The sequence below is a fragment of the Coturnix japonica genome, chromosome 2 (assembly GCF_054131305.1).
Source record: "Coturnix japonica strain WE chromosome 2, WE-NBRP24, whole genome shotgun sequence".
NCBI lineage: Eukaryota > Metazoa > Chordata > Aves > Galliformes > Phasianidae > Coturnix > Coturnix japonica.
The window spans coordinates 126,795,635-126,814,013 of record NC_140664.1 but is presented as its reverse complement, the minus strand read 5'-3'; the positions used below and the strand labels follow the sequence as shown (position 1 = coordinate 126,814,013).

The window sequence follows — 18,379 nt, the reverse complement described above, 5'->3', positions numbered from 1 at the left end:
TCTGTTAAAATGGCATCTTAGCGATGCAGAGTTTGTTTGCAAACCTAAAGAAAACAAAAACAAGCCACACAGGCAAATTCACTCTTTATATCCATGGTTTCACAAACCTTAGAGAAGTCAACTTTGCCAGTTTTCTCTACCAGAGAGCTGGCAGTTTTACAGCATTGTTTTCTAGCAAGCTTTCTCAAAATGGGGTTACATAAACTACTACCATGAACTTGAAAAGAGAGGAACAAGTTGTCACAGGCAGCAGGTCCTTTCTACTTAATACAGTAACTAGCAGCTTTTAAAATCCTTACTTTCCTGCTTCCAGATCTTTCATAGCAATTTTTTAATATCCTGTTCAGTTTACTGGGAATAGGGGACAGGATAGATTTGGTCAGAATATCTGAACTGTAAAAACTAGGAACACCAGTTTGAAATGCTGTGCGTTAGTGAATGCGCAGTGGTAAAGAGGTCAGCTTTCAACTACTCCCATTTCCTCCATTAAAGTACGGTCAGCCGCAGCCTTGCAAGTGATTTGTAGCAGGGTGGGTAAGTGTTTATCATTGTTTCCTCAACTGTGTGACACAAACTGGTTTTGCTTCAATTAAAAAAAGGTACTAATAATGGAAAAGTTTCCTACAGAGCACCAATTGTGTCAGTCTGATAGTCAGAACTGGCTTCTCTCTGCCATTATTCCCACTCTCAGCCTCTGCATTCCTCTATTGCGGAGGCAAATGCTTTTAGTCTCCCTAAAATTTGTCTCTGGGGCCATACAGTTTGCTTTGTCAGCATATACTATTCCTAACTGACTTCTGTATGAGTGGGGCAGATAAAGGGGTACCAGAGCCTTCACACAACACTTCTTCATGTTGCTCTTTCACAGCCAGCATTGCTGCAGGGCCAAGGGACAACTGGTGATTCCACAGTTTGGGGGTGGTGAAGGCAGAAAGGATATTGCAGTGGGTTTAGAGTAAAACATTTGGATTCTTCTGTCTGAAATGAGCTTTTAGTCTTCTACTTGGCTGTAGTGAAGGGTTTTTTTAACAGTTCCTTTAACTGTCTTCTTGCATTCAAACAAATGCTAATTGCAAACTCATACAGTGCCTCAGTGCTATGCAGTTCTCCTCACCCCTCCCCAGTGCCAGTTGCAGTTGCAGGTTGTGTTTAATCCTTTTGGCTTGGGTGGGACTGTTTCTGCCAGAGTTAAAGATATCCTCATTTTCTCTCCTTCCCTCCTGCACCACCTTCGTTGACTCCGCCATGAGCCAATTTTTTTCTGTACTGAAGAAGTTTATGAGGTTCCCTTCAGAGCATGCCAATGCTACTTCCCTGCATTGTGCTGGTAGGAGCTGTTTCCTTCCGGGCAATAAGGGACAAGCTCACATCCCAAACGCCAGGCTCCCACATGACAGTACAGTACAAAGATCATAGATACAGATCAGTCAGATGCTAATAAATAAGAATAGGGTTTCCAAAATCGGCAGTTAAAGACATAAAGGTTTCCAGCTGCTTTGTAATCCCTCACTGAAAAACAGCCAGAAAACTCGTAAAAAGGGGCAGCCAGAAATTCCCTTTAGCATGGGGAAAGCCCTCCTGGCAGAGAGGTGATACAAGCCACTGCCAGCCATGGCATCTTGTGCCATGGTGATTTGAAACATCTTTGCCAGCCCTTCCAACACTCCTGTTGGACAGGTACTTTTGCACCGTGAGCTAAGGCCCTGTACTCCTGCATACCATTGTCTTCCTGCCTGTGTTCAAGCCTTCAAGCACCCCTAATCATGTTATCCCAGACTAACATGCTTGTGTATGTCAAAGTCTTGAGATTATCCTATTCCTGCCAGCTTTCATACATGATAGAAACAGTTAAGTGCAAATAGCTGGAAAGCCTCCACATATAAACAAGCTTTCCATCAAAGAGACTTTTACAGTTCATTCCAAAGAGGCTGAATCGTAAGAAAATAAAAAAGAATCATTATTTCCTACTGCTCAAAAAGTTTAAAGCTTTGGATTTTTTTATTATTTTTTTTTTAATAGAATCTACTTCTCAGACTTAAAAGGTGCTTTTAACAAACCTGTCTGTCAAGGTAAATACCTTTCAGACCTCAGTCCTCAGTCTCACCAACATCTAGCCTTTTTCAACATGTCTCTTTCAATTCCAAAGAACTATTGGAAACTCTTGACTCTTAGCTATTTACATACAGAGCAAGCTGTTCATTTACATAATGTGCTCTTGGAGTGTAAGCTCAGTCCTTTGTAAAGCAGATTGTTCAAGAAGTAACGTATCCTGTTTTTCACACATATAGTAGCTATTTTGGAAAAATATAAGAAATCTTGAGGTTAAAAGCTATACTGAGAAATCATTTAAAGGTAGAATAAGTCTGAATCTCTTTTATGGCAGGACAACTTTGCACTGATAAAGGATGTAAAGGGATATTAAAGCACTTAAATTATAATTTACTATCATTAGAGGTAATTCTAAGCTGCCAATATAAATAGTATAAAAAGGTGAAATGCAAATAAGAATCAGACTCAATGTACTACTTTGAAGTGTTTGCAATTTCCCTTTTTAGTGTTGATTTTCCCTTTGGCAAGAGCTTCCTATAGGTAATTTTCATAGCATTTTTAATGCCATCATGCTCCTTCTTGCCTCTTGTTGGAATAGTTATAAAAATATGTCAAAGTCATTGGGCCACATAAGATTAATGGACTTGCAAGAAACTCACTCAACTAGATTTTCAAATGACTTTCTTGTTCACGTGTGGTAATGGTTCCAGCTGTGAGCAAGATGTGGTCAAGTACAGCTGTTGGTTATTCTTTGAGAGGATAAATCTGTTTTAATTCAGTATCACGTACACTACATTTTCAAAAAGACATATGGGATTTCGTCACACCTCCATCTCAGATTCTCATCTGAACTGCTGCTATTTAGTTACATAATAGCTGGTTTTCTTCATCTTCTCAATGTACACAAACCCCAAGATCAATCACCTGCTGGCAAGGGAAATATCTTAGCAGGGAAATAGGACAGCACCACAAAGGGAGCCCACCAAATGCTGCTCATCCTCCTCTCTTCTTTCCTTCCTTCCCTAAGATTTGCCAAGCTATAGTTAAAGGACAAAGAAACTGACAGATTGCCTGTAGTGTACTGTGAGCTACTGTCTCAGCCTCTCAGGACGTTTATTAGAAGCACTGAACTATTCTGTCTTCTGCTGGGTTAGACCCATTGTCCATACAGCTAATGAACCTATCCTGATGCTGAAAATGTCTGTTATAAATTGGCTCACAGTGTTGTTTTTTTTAATGGCTCCCTGGGAGGAGCACTGGAAGAGACATAAGAATAGGCAGTAATAGATGGCATGTTTAAGGAGCCCATTAAATGAAAGTGCTCTGAAATAAATGCCTTGCTTTTGACTTCTAGTGCCATTGCTGTGATTGTCTAAGGAACATATTAACATGATCACTTTTGAGAAAACAATACGGACCTCGCAAGAAGTAGCTGATGAAGAATATGTTGCAGGCCAAATCCTGCTCAGTTTCAAGGGCTTCTCATTAACTTCTCCTTGGAAAATAAGTTCATTTTTGTGCTACACAGCAGCAAAGCTAAGGAACAGTCAAGGCCAAATCGTACCAAGTTTAGGCATTTTGCCAGTTTCCTGGACCATATATTTAAAATGAAAGTGTAAGAAATACATTATTAGATGATGCTGTGAAATTTAGCCCTGCTTCGATGCTCATTCTAGTCACAGTGTTCAGAGATTGCTTCAGACCATGAAGAAGGTGGCTTTTGTCACTCCGTGTGTGTTAGAATTAACAACTAAATTCTGGATATTTTCCTCATAAATTTCAGCGCCCATTTCTCTTTGATCATTCGAAGCACCCTTAGCAGTATTCAAGGGAAGAAGGAGTTGTTTGCACCACATGAAGCTTTCCCTTTGATCAGTACTGAACTACACTGTATATCGCCTAGTTCTCAGGCTATGAAACTGAGAAAACAGAACATTGTAATTCTCCTTCTGTAGGTTCTTTACCCGTACTCCTTCTGCGTCTTCTGCTATTTACTTTTATTCAGAGTTAATCAATCCCAGTCCTTTCAACCTCTTTCCACCATGTGCTCATTTATGCTGTCTTACATCTTCAGATGGATGTGATCTATCCACCATTGTTCTGCTTTCTTGTGGTCTGAATACCACACAGGCTATCACAAGCTTCAGATGATATAATCCTTTGGAATTAATACGATTAATTTTGTTTTAGGTTCTCTAAGGCCTTTTTTATGGTTCTGTTTCATGACTCTGATGACAAAACCATGCAGTATAGCTCTCCCTAGGCTTCCTTGACAAGGAAAGGAAATTTTTCAAAAAATTAAAACCCTTTAATTCATTTCAATGTTATTCTTTTTTTCAAAAAACTCTCCTTGATTTTCAGATGTCCCCTTTCAGGGAAGACCGCTTTGATCATGGCCCCATTGTCTAGGAAAAAAAAAAAAAACACATACTGAAGCAAGAAACATAATGGATTGCCTTTTTGTACCCATGTGTGCACAGGATGAGTTCTGCTTCTTCAACATTTTGAGCTCAAAGAGGCATTACTCACCGTGATCTGCCTCTTGCCTAGAAAAGGTTGAGGTCCGCCAGGAAACATGTTTTCTCCACATTAAATTCCTGTGACAGGCAGTATCTGTTTAATTCATTTGTTCCCAGTTAGGATGCCACATCTGTGTCAATGTCAGGTAGACCCCTCCAGAGGCCAACAGGAGGCTGGGGAGTTGGGTTGGAATGGGGTAGATGAAAGGTGAGGGAAAGGAACAAGGCACAGGGATTGCAGAGATGCTGCAGCACAGCCGAGGCGTAGGTGAAAAATAGGAGCTGCAATGCACTCAAACCTCTCTGATGACAGAACAATATTGTGGGGGGGGCAAGAGCAGAGAGGGCACTGTCTGAAATGCAGAAATCCTCTGGATTTGGGTTGAGTGAAAAACACGTCTCAGAGCAAGGATTCACTGAACAAGGGCACAGCAGGCAAGGAGGAAATGACAGATAAACTGTTATGTATTGACCTACTCACTTGAGGTTTTCTCTTAGTTCATAAAATATACTAAGTTTACCTCCTATTAAAATCTGGGAAGTGAGTTCAAAAGTCTTTCCAGTCTTCCCTGGGCTGCTTTTTTATGTGGAGTTCTTTGCCTCATCACTTTTGAAGAGATCCACCTCAAAAGTGTTCCCAGTTGCAGATCCCAGCATGCATCCCATATTTCTCTATATTTTCCCACTATAAACAAGATGCATTATAGGAGTTGCATGATCTTTATCTGGGTTTTTTGTTTGTTTTGTTTTGTTTGTTTTGTTGTGGGTTTTTTTTTCTTTGTTGTTTCTGTTTTGGTAATGGGAAAGACAGCAGAAGAACAGAATTCTTCCCCTAGACCTGACAATGGTGAGAGAAAGGTTTGTTCTTAGTTCATACTTGCACAAAGCATCTCATTAAAGTAAATCTAAGTTTTTTCCTTTAATAAAGCATGAGTCAAGCCTGAGAAAAGGCTTCAGGATTTGGTCACACTGCTGTGGGAGGGGTATTACTCTACTGGGAGCTGGCATTGCTCAGGGTGAGGTAAAAGTTCTACCAACCTGGTAGAAACCAAAAGCCGAAAAGATTTCAAACTGTTTCTCAAAAGAAGAAATATAAAGAATAGTCTATCTTTGTGTAATCTTTCCATACTAATTCCAAGTTGTATTGAGTAAAATAAGCTACAATCTATTAAACCTTTGGGCAGAATTGAAGAGAAGCTGAAAACAAGATATGATCTCATCCTGACCATAATACCAGATTTCCCTTGTTTTACATGGAGCTTGTTTTGAAGCTTATTTTGAGTCCATATGGCAATCAGCCACATTTCTCCCTTTTCTGTCTTAAGTTGTCCATTTCAATGCTGCCATCTTGTGGGCCAGCTTGTGTGGAAGATGCTGCAGTGCTGTTCCTGTCTGACGCCATGAGCTTGGCATTTCACCAGAAATCCTTTCCTGCCGATGACATTTCACTAGTGTTCCTGAGTTTTCTTATTTTTATCCAAATCTTGCCATGGTTTGTTGTACAATGTTATGGTACGGTTACAGTAGAAATGCACGTTAACAACCAGCAAACGTATCTAATAAGCAAGCCAGAGTTTTCTTTTGGAGTCGTATATGTTAGAACAAAGTTGTCAGATAATGTGGGGAAATTAATCCAACAAAAAAAAATAATAACAATAATCACAAAATAAGATTCATAAAGAGACAAAAAATGAGCACACTGTTTACTAGAAATAGCCCTCCTTTTTCCTAACAGGACTACTTCTGCTATGTCTTCTCACACTTACAAGTGGGAATGGCTTTCTTTGTGGTTAAATGAATGCATTTGGTTTTGAAATGCAAAATCTGAATAATGAAATTAATAATCATATTTATTTTCAACATCCTTTTCTATCTTTTCATGCAGAACTGCCTCTATACAACTTCAACTGTGGCTTTGGCTGGGGATCCCACAAGACTTTGTGCCAATGGGAACATGACAACCAGGTGGATTTGAAGTGGGCAATTCTGACCAGCAAAACTGGGCCAATTCAAGACCACACAGGTAATCTTGAGTTCATGATTTAGTCATTTTACATGAGAATAAGTTGATCTGTTTAATACCAACACGCCTTCCAAAGCCAGAAGAGTCTGAGTTATACCTAAAATAAATATCATAGGAAAGATAAGTCTAGGCAATCTGAACCATTGTGTGTAGATGCGAATGACCATAATTATCTCTTTTGTTGGGGAATAAAGAACATTTATTGTCAGGAACTGAAGATCCATGCTCCTCCTGACTGTCCTTTCAATAACTGCCATCTAGATAAATAATCAAACATTCTGCATGTCGTTTACCAAATCATATGGTCATGAGCAAACCCCACACTATTCCTACTTGTGATTACAGAAACTGTTCACTGTGGTAAGGCATTGTGAGTGAAACTTCTCACAAGGGCTTGTTTCCATGCCCTTCTGCTTTCCAATGGGAGTTGGAGACCACAGCCATCCCTTTGCTCGCACAGTTTTTCCAGAATTATTACCCTGGGAAATTGATTAGTTTGGTTTGTAGTATCTAACTCATGGCTCTGCATAATTAGGCAATAAATATGCTGCTGGCTAACAGAGAAGGGAGTGCATTGTTTGACCTGCATGGCCTCTCACTTCAGTGTTCTCCCTTGCATACGTGCAGATTAATCAAATGTGTTAGGGATGAATACCCTTTCCCACTTCTGCAACCCCTTTGCTTAATGAGAATGACAAGGAAATTAGACAAAATTGGACTTTTTAAATTCTGAGACACTTTCAATTGAATCTTAAGACAAGTACAGTAGTTTCTGAAAGAAAAAAAAAAAACTTATAATACTTTGACTATAAATGGCATTGTACAAATAAATGGCATCAAATTAACTAAATGCAGTTAGCTGAAGTGAAGTCTGTAATGGTGGAAAAATTGATGTAAAGTAAAGTGAAATGGCTCAGTAGGATCTGACATTGAAAGGAGGTTAAAAGCTACGTTAGCCAGACTCTGACAAAATCTAAAAGGCATGCATAAGTAAAGCTTTAATTAAGACAATGAAGACAGAGTTCCTGACCCAGCACTACAGTAATATTCTGGAAATGAGAGCTATCTGCACTTTGCCACCAAGGATTATAGAGAGACTGAACCTGTCTTCAATCAAGAGATGAAGAAATGATATTCTTCAAATGAGATTTTGTTGTTTCCTCCGGGTCTTACTATTGCAGAAGACTTACTCATTCCATTAGCTGTAGCTTCCATAAGTCTTCCAGGCAGCTCATTTTGCTCCTTGCTACTCTCGCTTTCGATATTTTCCAAATTTTTCCTTCAATTCCAACAGTATCTTCATCTGCCACATCTGCCATAGGGGGGGAGTGGGTGTGAACACAGACCACAAGTGGTCTGAATGGCACTGCCATCACAGGCGTGCACTTCAGTGTGCCTGTTACTCAACAAAGCACCTGGTATGCTGGGAAAACTTCAGTGAGCAGTTCCCAGCTGTACTTATATAAAACTGAAGAAACTCCATAGAAGCAATCTTCAACAGCAATTGCTTTAAGACAGCAGGATACTCTGTACGCCACTTCAAATTATTCATGTTACGATTAAATCTGGCCAGAGTTAGGTCTTCCAACTGAGATGCCATCCTAATGCTGTGAATACTTTCCTTTTTTCTTTCCTTTGGGGTTCTCTGTCACCATTCTCTGTCACCATTCTTTGATGGGAGAGATTTGCATTTACATTGTGATGTCCTCTGTACAGGAGTAAATTCAAACACTCCTGCTGTAGAAGCTGGACAAGGTGCTACTGCACTAAAATAGGGAAAAAAATAATTCTGAATTTTTGGCAATTTAACATCAACTTCCCCTACAACATTCTTTCAAAGATCAGATACTCCCATGTATATTGGCATGGGTAATTCTGACTGCTCACAGAAAAATCCAAGTAAAATACTCTCATTTCATGTCAAAATTAATATTACTCTTCTCTTTTAGTAGGTTCCAATGACTAAGTTTAACCCACTTGTTTTGTTCCTGGTTAATCTTTTACTATCCTTAACTTCATTGGTGCAAGCCCACACCATCACAAGCCAGCATATCTCAATTATGTGTTATTTCAGATGAAACTCAAGAATATCATATATAATCAAAGACCAATGTTGAAAATGCTTCACCCTTCTAAAACATCTTTTGCCTCTTTTTTTGTTTTAACTTTTCTTTAGCTAAAGCAATGGTATAAATATATGCTTATTTCAGCAGATCACCAGCACTTTGCTTCAGTCAGTATCTCACCTAGTGTTTTGTTGTTAGCAAACTAATCATGTTCCCACATGCTTCCCTGCCCAATTAAGCAAGTGATTTTCAAAACTAAGGGTATCTAGTGTTCATATTTTTTATATAAAATCCACGTATAAACCCATTCTGCTGTAATTAGTCTTCTGGGAAGTGGCTCATAAACATTCAGAGCCCAATATGCTATTGCCAAAATCAAGGGATTAACTCTGGCACCATTTGTGGCAATACTCTGGCTCAATTTATGCACTCACTTTGGTTTCAGTTCCTCATCTCTGACCATGGCTGCTCAAAGATATTTTATTCTCCACTGCTCTTCCCATCCTAGCCCTGCCTTCTCAAGCTCAGCCTAAACAGACATTAAAAGCAGCTCTTTACACGATTAGTGTGGAGTAGGCCCAGGGGACTTTAGCTGGACCTACTGTCTGAGGTCCGCCCTCAGAAGCTGCACGCTGACTGACAAAGTGCTCATCACTGCAGACATGCCCTTGCCTCCATTCCTAAGCAAAGGGAAACAAATTCTGAGTGCTATGTGGCACACACTTGTCACAGGGCATCTTGGTGAGCAGCAGAAATACACTCTCTCTGGGGCACACTTCACTCTCAGTTGTGCGACTTGGGGCAGAATGCAAAGAGACCACGACTGGCAGAGCTGAGATTTCTTAGCTGAACAAAGAAAACAACATCTGGTCACTATTCCTAATGCAGTCCTTTTGTCACAGCAGGAGATGGCAACTTCATCTACTCTCAAGCTGACGAAAGCCAGAAAGGCAAAGTTGCCCGGCTGTTGAGCCCCGTCATTTACTCACAGAACTCAGCACACTGCATGACTTTCTGGTACCACATGTCTGGCCCACATGTTGGCACTCTGAAGATCAAGCTGAGGTACCAGAAGCCAGATGAATATGACCAGGTGCTGCTGACCCTGAACGGGCACCAGGCAGACTGTTGGAAGGAGGGCCGTGTTCTTCTGCACAAGTCTGTGAAACACTACCAGGTGAGCCTTGCTGGTCATGCCTTATATGCCTTAGCAGAAAATGTCACTGGAGGATTTGTGTAAAGAGTGTTATACCTACAGATGAGTTGCTGTTGCTGTGACAGTAATAGTAGTGGCATATTTCATACTATCGCAGATGACAGTGATACAAGCAATTTGTTATAGAAGGCCAAATAAATGCATTAGAAATCACTTCTCAGTTGTCAAAAAACTGCATCCTTGCCATACTTTTGCTACTGATGTAAAATGTTTCTGTGAAGTTTTGACATTATATGAATTCACATTTGTGCATATAAGTTCGTAAAGGCATATAGCACTGATTGACAGGCCACAATCAAAGTGTGCGTAATGTGGCATCGTGACAACTGGAGAAGTGTGTTAACAGCTAATTAAGACTTCCTGAACGCTTCAATTGTGTGTTAACTTGAAAACAGTGTGAAAATTATCTTATTTTTCCAGGTGGTTATAGAGGGAGAAATTGGAAAAGGAAATGGAGGAATTGCTGTGGATGATATTAATATTGACAATCACATATCTCAAGAGGACTGCCAAAGTAAGTATGCATAGCATGGTTGTATAGAGATCTCATCCAGTACCTTTATTTACTTAGATTTATTTAGATAGCTGATATTATGGGATTTTAGTTTTGGTTGGTTTTTTTTCTTTGTGAAAAGGATACATAATTATTGACGATATTGGAAGCTTAGCACTGAAAACGCCCTGATCTGGTCCATACTCTAATTGGTAGGCTGGCCTCAGTACTGCAGTGATGCAGTCTTCAGGATCACAGCTGGCATCCCCCTGACAGGTCACAGCACATTCACATCCTCACATCTCTCCTTATATTTTTTATTGCTGTACTCTTAGTATTTTTCTGCTTTTCATAATGCTCTTCCCTACCTTAATTATTGCTAAAAATTCTTCACTCATTTTAGATCACTTATCCTAGGATTTTTTAAGCATTTTATCAAACCAACATTGGATACCCAAGTATGGTTCAGTGGCCACAGCCCTGTCCTTTGCTGCCCTGCAGCAGAGTTTGCTATTACTCATTTACCATAGTTATCAGTTCCCCAGACACGTGTCACTGAGTAGTACTGGATCGTGGTCTGTTTTGCTTCTGAGCCAGGCTGATCTTGAGCCCCTGTTTCAGTCGTTTTTTTCTGGCCAGTCTGGAATTATTCCAGTCACAGCCAATCATATGTGCATTGCATACTGCACGTAATTTGGCAGCAGCAACCTCCAGATAAACACAAGCAACTAAATCCCGTCCTTCATGATAGAGATTGAGGTATGAGATTAAGAGAGAAAATAGAACAGAGAACCTTCAGCATCAGAAATGTAAACTTACTCCACTTGAGTTGGCAGCACAATGGAGAACAATGATAGAGGCTGTTCTCACCCTTTGTGGCTAACAGCCATTTGAGGATAACATGACAGGCTCCAACTACATGGTAATTTCATAGCTGAATAAGACTGAAACAGTCTCTTCATTGTGCAGTCCATCTCCTCGATTCATCCTGCAGCACAAGTAAACGTTACCAGGAAAGAGAGTCAGTGCACACTGCCTGATCCTCCTGCAGTATCTTCAGCGCCAAGCAAGATGCTGGGACCACAGTGATGGCGCTGATCTGACTGAAATGAGAGAGGAAAGTAACTTATTTCCTACCTCCTCATTTCAGATATGCAAACTGAAATCTCAAGAAATAAAGACAAATGGAGCTTCTATTTGAACCATCATAACAGAAATAATAACAATAATGATAGCCAGGTAAACTGTCCAACAGGAAAGGAGGAACAAAAATTCAACCCCAAACATTAAGACTACAATTGGTTTTTGTATATTTCCTCCTTTCAGATATACAAACCAAATGGTGCGCAGAAATTTTAGCCTGTGTGAGCTAAAGCTTATTCAGCAGACCAAACACAAATGGTCTCACTGCAGTTCTTGTGATTAACTGTGCCTTCACTGATGAAGTGTTGTGGAATTGGGCTCCAAAATTGTAAATACAATGAATGAGATGCTAATTTATCACACTGATTTCTCTTTTGTAGGCATGGAAAACCCCTGCTGATAACTCTAAAACTGTGCCAAGATTGGGTGGAGAGAAGTTTTTAAATCTTTCTTTTTTCTCCATTAATTTTCAGAGCCCGTCATAATGAACAGTTATGTCAAGCTGGCATAATGATGCTCTGACACAGAAAAATCTGCTATACCATTATTGTCAGCATGATAGTCAATCAGTGTTTGTAACCCTAATAATCAATGTCAATTCTCTTTGCTTCATTAGAATCAACTGATCTGGAGAACAGAATAGATGAAGAAGATCCAGAAAGTAACCAAACAGGTAAAAATTATGCTATTGTTACAAGGAAATGAATTACAATGTGTCTTTTCATGTGAATTTGTGTATTCTATTTCCTTATTTATGAATTGGTTATCTTAATTGCATATGGCACTAAGGTTTTTTTGTTGTTGTTTATCTAGAGCAGAAACATAGAAGGTTTTCATTTATACTAAGGATTTCATAGTTTTATTCTTCTTTGCCTTACAATCTTGTGGATTTTCTGTCCTATATAAAGATTTTAAAAATTCAAATTTTATGTATGTTTGTTACATTGTATACATATTTATGCACACACAAACTAAAGATCTCTAATATTTTTTATCCAGAAGGCATACCCACAGATGAAGAAAAAGCTATCACCGTATTTTATGTCTCATGCAGTGTCTAGGTAATTAGGCTCAAAACTCTTCAGGCTAATAATTTCTCAGACCTTGCAGAAAATGTCGTTTTATAACCAGTCTACCAAAGCATTATCGTTTTCAATGATGATAGCTGTAAATGGATCATTAAATGGATCATAATTGTCATATTGTTCTCATAGTGAAATACATTCGCATTTTTCAAGCAAAGAGCTTCTTTTTTTTTCTTTTTGGCTACAGTCAACAAGATTGTCACTGGGTTTAGTGAAAGTGGAGTTCATACAGAAATACTCCTTTGCTTTGCTTGCAACAATTAGCAAGTTTCATAAGCTTAGCATGTCTCCTTAATAAATTGAGTTTAGGGAAAACTTTGTGATATCCAGTGAATATTTTACATTAGGAGGCAGAGTGCTCTCCTGTGTCAGTTAACTGTCACTATCCCCATTTCCACGTCCATTCCACGAAGCCAGTGAAGCAGAGACAGACTCAAACTGGCTAAAGATTCCTGATTGATGTCTAAGACTGTAAACATTCACACTGAGCTATGAAATATTTAATTAACATTTTGGAGCTAAATACTTCAGATAAGGAAAATATAACCAAAAGGTCTGGTTATTCATTCCCAAGACTCCCACATATGTCAAGGCAGAATCGGACTTCTGCTACCATGCAACAGAATTGATTATTGGAGAGCTGTATGAAGAATTCAGCAGCTATTTGAGCCCCATTATAATTTTCAGTTACTTATGACTACTTCTAAGAAGCCAGGTTTTCAAATTACATAGCAGTTTATGCCAAAAGCTTGATATCCTTTCTCCAGATTACCTTCTCTTCAAACTAAGCTCTAACTGGAATCAATTCTGAACATTTTGCAACTCTTACTCTATTTCAGGGTTTACTCCTTCATACCATACAGATGAGGACTACGATGACATCTCCAGGAAACCAGGCAACGTCCTGAAGACGCTAGACCCAATCCTTATTACCATCATAGCCATGAGTGCACTTGGGGTGCTTTTAGGAGCCATTTGTGGAGTTGTCCTATACTGTGCCTGTTGGCACAATGGGATGTCAGAGAGGAACTTGTCTGCACTGGAGAATTACAATTTTGAGCTGGTCGATGGTGTAAAACTGAAGAAAGATAAACTAAACACACAGAATTCTTACTCGGAAGCATGAAGGTATAAAGCAACTTGAGAAGTTTCAGAGAATCGGGATGGAAGGACATAGCTCGGTCGTGCTGGGGAACTGTTGATCATCTTTTACTGTACAGGCTGAAAAGTGCATTGATGACACTGAGCCAAGCTTTTCTCAGGAGCTTCAACGAGTGTGTAACCGATAAACATGGACAACAATCTGTGTTAACAATCTGAATCATGTACAGTCTGCTTTTTTCTGTTGGTTTTATTTGAAATAATCAAATGCTGGTGTTGAGACCAAGTATGATTGACTTCTAGGTCATTTTGTCTTTCTTTCTCTCCCTCTCTTTTGTTTTCCGTTAATGGGTAATTTTCTTTTTACTGTGCAAAATCCAAGATGCTGTCACAAAATGTATTCAGTGGGGTCCTTTGGATGGACATGCTGTCTGTAGCTCAGTGCCCGGAAATTATTGGAGTAACAGCAATTTAGTGGACTCCTGCACCTGTATTTGTGTATAATTGCTCGTGTTGTGCATAGGCAAAGAAGGGTTAGGATGTTTTTGAAAGTACTGCTGCATCAGTACCAATATAGTGTGTCAGCTCTGTTTACAAAGCAATACAGTCAAATTTTATTGATGTTTTTCAGTGTTGTACTAAATTTTGTGCTTGTGACTCCATAAAAGAGTATGTGCCATCATCAGACACAACTGGTAACCAAGTATACTGCCTAAAATCTAAACAAAAAAGTCCTTGGCACTGGCTAGTGTATGTCCTCTCAAGTGCCTTTTTGTTTGTACTGCTTCTCATTGTGTTAACATTGACTACAGCTCTGCTTCTCTCCAATTATGCCCTTGTCTTTAATCATATTCTGATGGCTTACCGAAAAAAGTATATTTTAGTGTAAGAGAGTAGCCTCGGCAAGGCAAGGGTTAATCAAATTTGACCACCTGGCTCAATGGTTCAGCTTTCTATATTTCACCTTCACATCTCTTGACCCTTTTGTATAAAGCTGCAATATCCCCTTTTATTGTTCTTTCATATAGAATGTATTTTCAAATGTAAAGTCTCTCTACCTTTCTCTTCTTGCTCTCTCTCTTTCTCTCTCTGAGTAGACTGCATAAACATTTGCCATTGCCAAGGAAAGAAAACTGCAGCTTTAACTTGCTGGTAATGGCAAAAGATTTTATTAGAGTTTGTGTTAAAAAGTAAGGGAAAATTCTTAACTTTACCCTCCAAAGTCAAACTTTGGGTTTCTTCTTAACGGCATAAAGTGACAGTATCTTTTTTCCTGAAGTCATGAAATGTATTTTATCCTAAATGACATGCCTGTTAATTACACTAGGGAAATGAATTCCCGGCTGAAAAGATTGCCTTTAAAATGAGAAACTTTCCTCCTCCTGTCCCTACCTAAACCAGAGTTCTTTTCTCTCAGTAAACCTTCATTTTCATGCAAATCAATGCTAATTGGGCTTTCACACGAGTTCAGAGGGCAGAATAAAATCCCACAGTGTATGTGGGAGATGTCCTTGCTGTTCTGTAATATCCCATTGGCATTTCCTACCATGAGGTCTCTGTTTGACCAAAAGTGCAGATAATGATAGATTTGGTGAGCAAGGCTAATTTAAACTGTCAGGACAACGTACTCAACAATTACATGGCAGTATTTAATATTTCAGGACAAGTGGGTTGAAAAAATAATATCCAGCAGTTGATACAGCTGGTCTGACAAGGTAAAAAGAAATAAAGTGATGCTGTGCTCAGAGGAGCTGTCTGCAGTGATTAGGATGCAGCCCAGTTAGAGCTGAAGTGTTTCAACCCATGCAGACCTGGAGAAAGGACCATTCCGGAAAGAGCTGAACTCCTGTTCTTCCTCACTGGATTTGCTCTGTAGAGCCAGGGAAGGGTCTGTGATTTTCAGAATTAGTCTTTTCCGAAAGTAGTTTTGTAGGTAAGCAGTGAAATATCCTGCTCAGGATTAGGACTGTGAAAGGGATAATCCAACCCTGAATTGCAACAAAATCCACCCTTGTTTATCAGCTAAATGTTTTAAAGCATGTCATGTAACCAGTACTAATCACAAAACAATAAATCCACTGATTTAGAAATTGAAAAAGAGGGAGGGAGGCTGAAGGTAAAAAAAATATGAGTTATGTAGCTGAAAATACTGTAGACGAAGACTCAGTAGAAAAGTGAGGAGTATGGTTTCTACTTCAAAGGACTCCTGAAAGCAGAGACTATAGTGACTATTGAAACACACACTTCAGGTCATCACACCTTTAGCTAAAGAGGAAGAGCTACCTCTCCAGGCTCTGGGCCTCAGGCCATCCAGAAGATGAGGCAGAGCACTTGACTTAAAAGTTAAGCCCAAAAGTTAGACCATGAAATGGCCCGAGTGGCAGGCTCACTTGGGCAGAGGCAGAAGTTTCATTTACATCCAGTAGTGTAAGCTGACCATCACAATATTGCAGCAGCTAGTTAATCAACCCAAAGAAAAAAAGGATTGCTCTAAATTATTTTCAGGACACCACCATGCAATTCGGTTGTGTTAGAATCTGCCCTCCTCATCTCAAAACACATCCACTAGCATGACTGAGAGTTACATTTGTATATTGCCTTGAAGAGAAAGTCCCACAGGGGAGCCCAGGCCCAAAAGTTTGGAAATATTCCCATGGATTTCAGTGGATTCTGGACCAGCTCTTGGTCTTGGTCTGTTTGAACAGTAAAGCTGATGGTTGTTTGTGTGCTGTTTTTTCTTTATTCTTTTAACGTACTGAGAATGGTAAACATAAAAAAGAATGGTATCTCCTTTGTAGTCTTCAGACTTTACTATGATAATGAGGATCTAGCACTGAAGATTTGATTTCTCTGAAGGTAATAGAATGAAAGTTGCCCTTCAAAAAAGGAAAAATGATACTGCAACTTTACATTGAAAAGTATCTTGCACTGATAAATATATTTAAAAAAAATATATGTTTATAAAGTTATTAATTTGTAAAGGCAGTGTTACAAAATGTTCAGTTTATATTGTTTTAGATTGTTTCATAATTTTTAAAGTGTAAAATAACATATTTTTTTCTTTATTGAAAAACTATAAAAATCTTCTGTAGTAAAATGATTTCATTTTACTGGTATATTATTGCTTCATGTTTTGTACCATCATAAAACTTTGTGCAAATTTTTTTTACAGAAATTTTTATTTTCTATGACAATATGACACTTGTAAATTGTTGTTTCAAAATTAACAGCGAAGCCTTAACTTTAAATGACATTTGTATTCTCAGACACTGAGTAGCATAAGAAGAATCACATAGAACTGAACTGTAACTTAAATTTCCAAACTATGACTACTACATTCCAAAGAAACAGTTGAATTAAACATTTTCATAAAATATCCCTTACCTGATGTATTTTATTATACCAAATGCACTTGTTTTATTAAATGTCTGTTTTTCTTTAGAATCCTGCATCAAGCACAACATTTTAATCATGGTTAAATTTGTTTCAAGGCAGTTGGTTAGAATAAAAGTTAGGGCATATCTTGCTAGCTTTAGGAGCTTCCTAAACTTAACCTTCTTGTCTGATCCAGTTGCCTCAATTATCCGTATACACAGTGGGCAGACAGACACCTTGGTAGGAAAGCTCATTGTTAAGAATGGTTTTAACACCATGTTTTTAGTGCTGAGCACTCTGCTAATTAAAGTTTGTCAAACCCTTCCTTTATTTGCGCACAGTAATAATGCATGTACTGTCGCTGTGTCATTAGGTTGAGTGCTCACAGACATGTGGTTTACTTCATCTTCTTTACTGTTCCTGGGAGAAATACTGCACTGTGTTTTTGATGATTGTGGCATTTGAAAAGAAAGTACGAAGTCTTCCTTGGGAGAGCAGCATTTAGGGTACCTGTGTAAGATAAGATAAATCTACAGCAGAGTTTCTGAGCAAAACTATGCTTTGTGATCACAGTGGAGGTTGCTCAAAGGATAGCTGTGAGAGTTATTGTCCATATAATTACTAAATCCAAATTCCATATGAATGTACTTCATCACTTCCCGTTTTTCTCTCTGATACTCAGCCACAGGGCATCTTGAGGGAATATAAATGGCACTTAAATTAATTAGTGAAAAAATGAATCTATAAAGTCAATCCATCAGAAGGCTGAGAAGAGATAAGTATTTCAAGCTAAAAATTCTCTTTCTTTCTTTTAGGGGAGATGGATTAGTCTAGAAGCTAATACTTACTTAGCACTAAACCTTCTGTTTTCCACAGTGAACAGGCTTCATGAAGGAAAAACAGAAATAGGGCAGTGAGTTCTGGTAGTCAAACCCACCTGTACAGAACTGAAGCTTAAATTTCAGAACATAACGTAAACTTGAACGAAAATGATGAGCAGGCTGGAAAAACAGATGGGTCAGCTGAAGAAAAACAATGCTGGGAGCACAGAACTGAGGCTCCGGCGGACACTGAAGTCACTGACTTCAGGTGGGTAGAAACAAGTAAATACTTACAATTTTACCAATCAAACATACCAGTCTTAAACCAGCAGCCATGTAGCTGCAGTGCTGAACCCACTCTCTTTTCCTTCATTTTCAACACAACAGAAAGTAGAGTTACACAGCAGATACACAGGAGAGGCAGGAGGGCCTGGTTGGCACATGGTTGGCTTGGGCCTGCTGGCATCCAGCACTTGTCCATTCAGACC

At 39.0% G+C, this 18,379-nt stretch overlaps 1 protein-coding gene across 5 annotated transcripts in view; it reads left to right on the top strand.

The window, feature by feature from the left end:
• Window positions 1-17,071, top strand: part of NRP1 (neuropilin 1) — a 108,203-nt gene extending 91,132 nt beyond the window's left edge. For 2 of the 5 annotated variants that reach the window (XM_015853139.3, XM_015853137.3), the window contains exons 14-18: window positions 6,454-6,591; window positions 9,563-9,834; window positions 10,294-10,387; window positions 12,126-12,182; window positions 13,434-17,071. In XM_015853139.3, coding sequence (XP_015708625.1) covers window positions 6,454-6,591; window positions 9,563-9,834; window positions 10,294-10,387; window positions 12,126-12,182; window positions 13,434-13,720 — 848 coding nt within the window. In that variant the 3' untranslated portion in view covers window positions 13,721-17,071. Of the gene's footprint in view, window positions 1-6,453; window positions 6,592-9,559; window positions 9,835-10,293; window positions 10,388-11,982; window positions 12,042-12,125; window positions 12,183-13,433 lie in introns of those variants that run through there. The other 3 variants (XM_015853138.3, XM_015853136.3, XM_085538877.1) reach the window with 2 other exon arrangements.
• The last annotated feature ends 1,308 nt before the right edge of the window (window positions 17,072-18,379 follow it).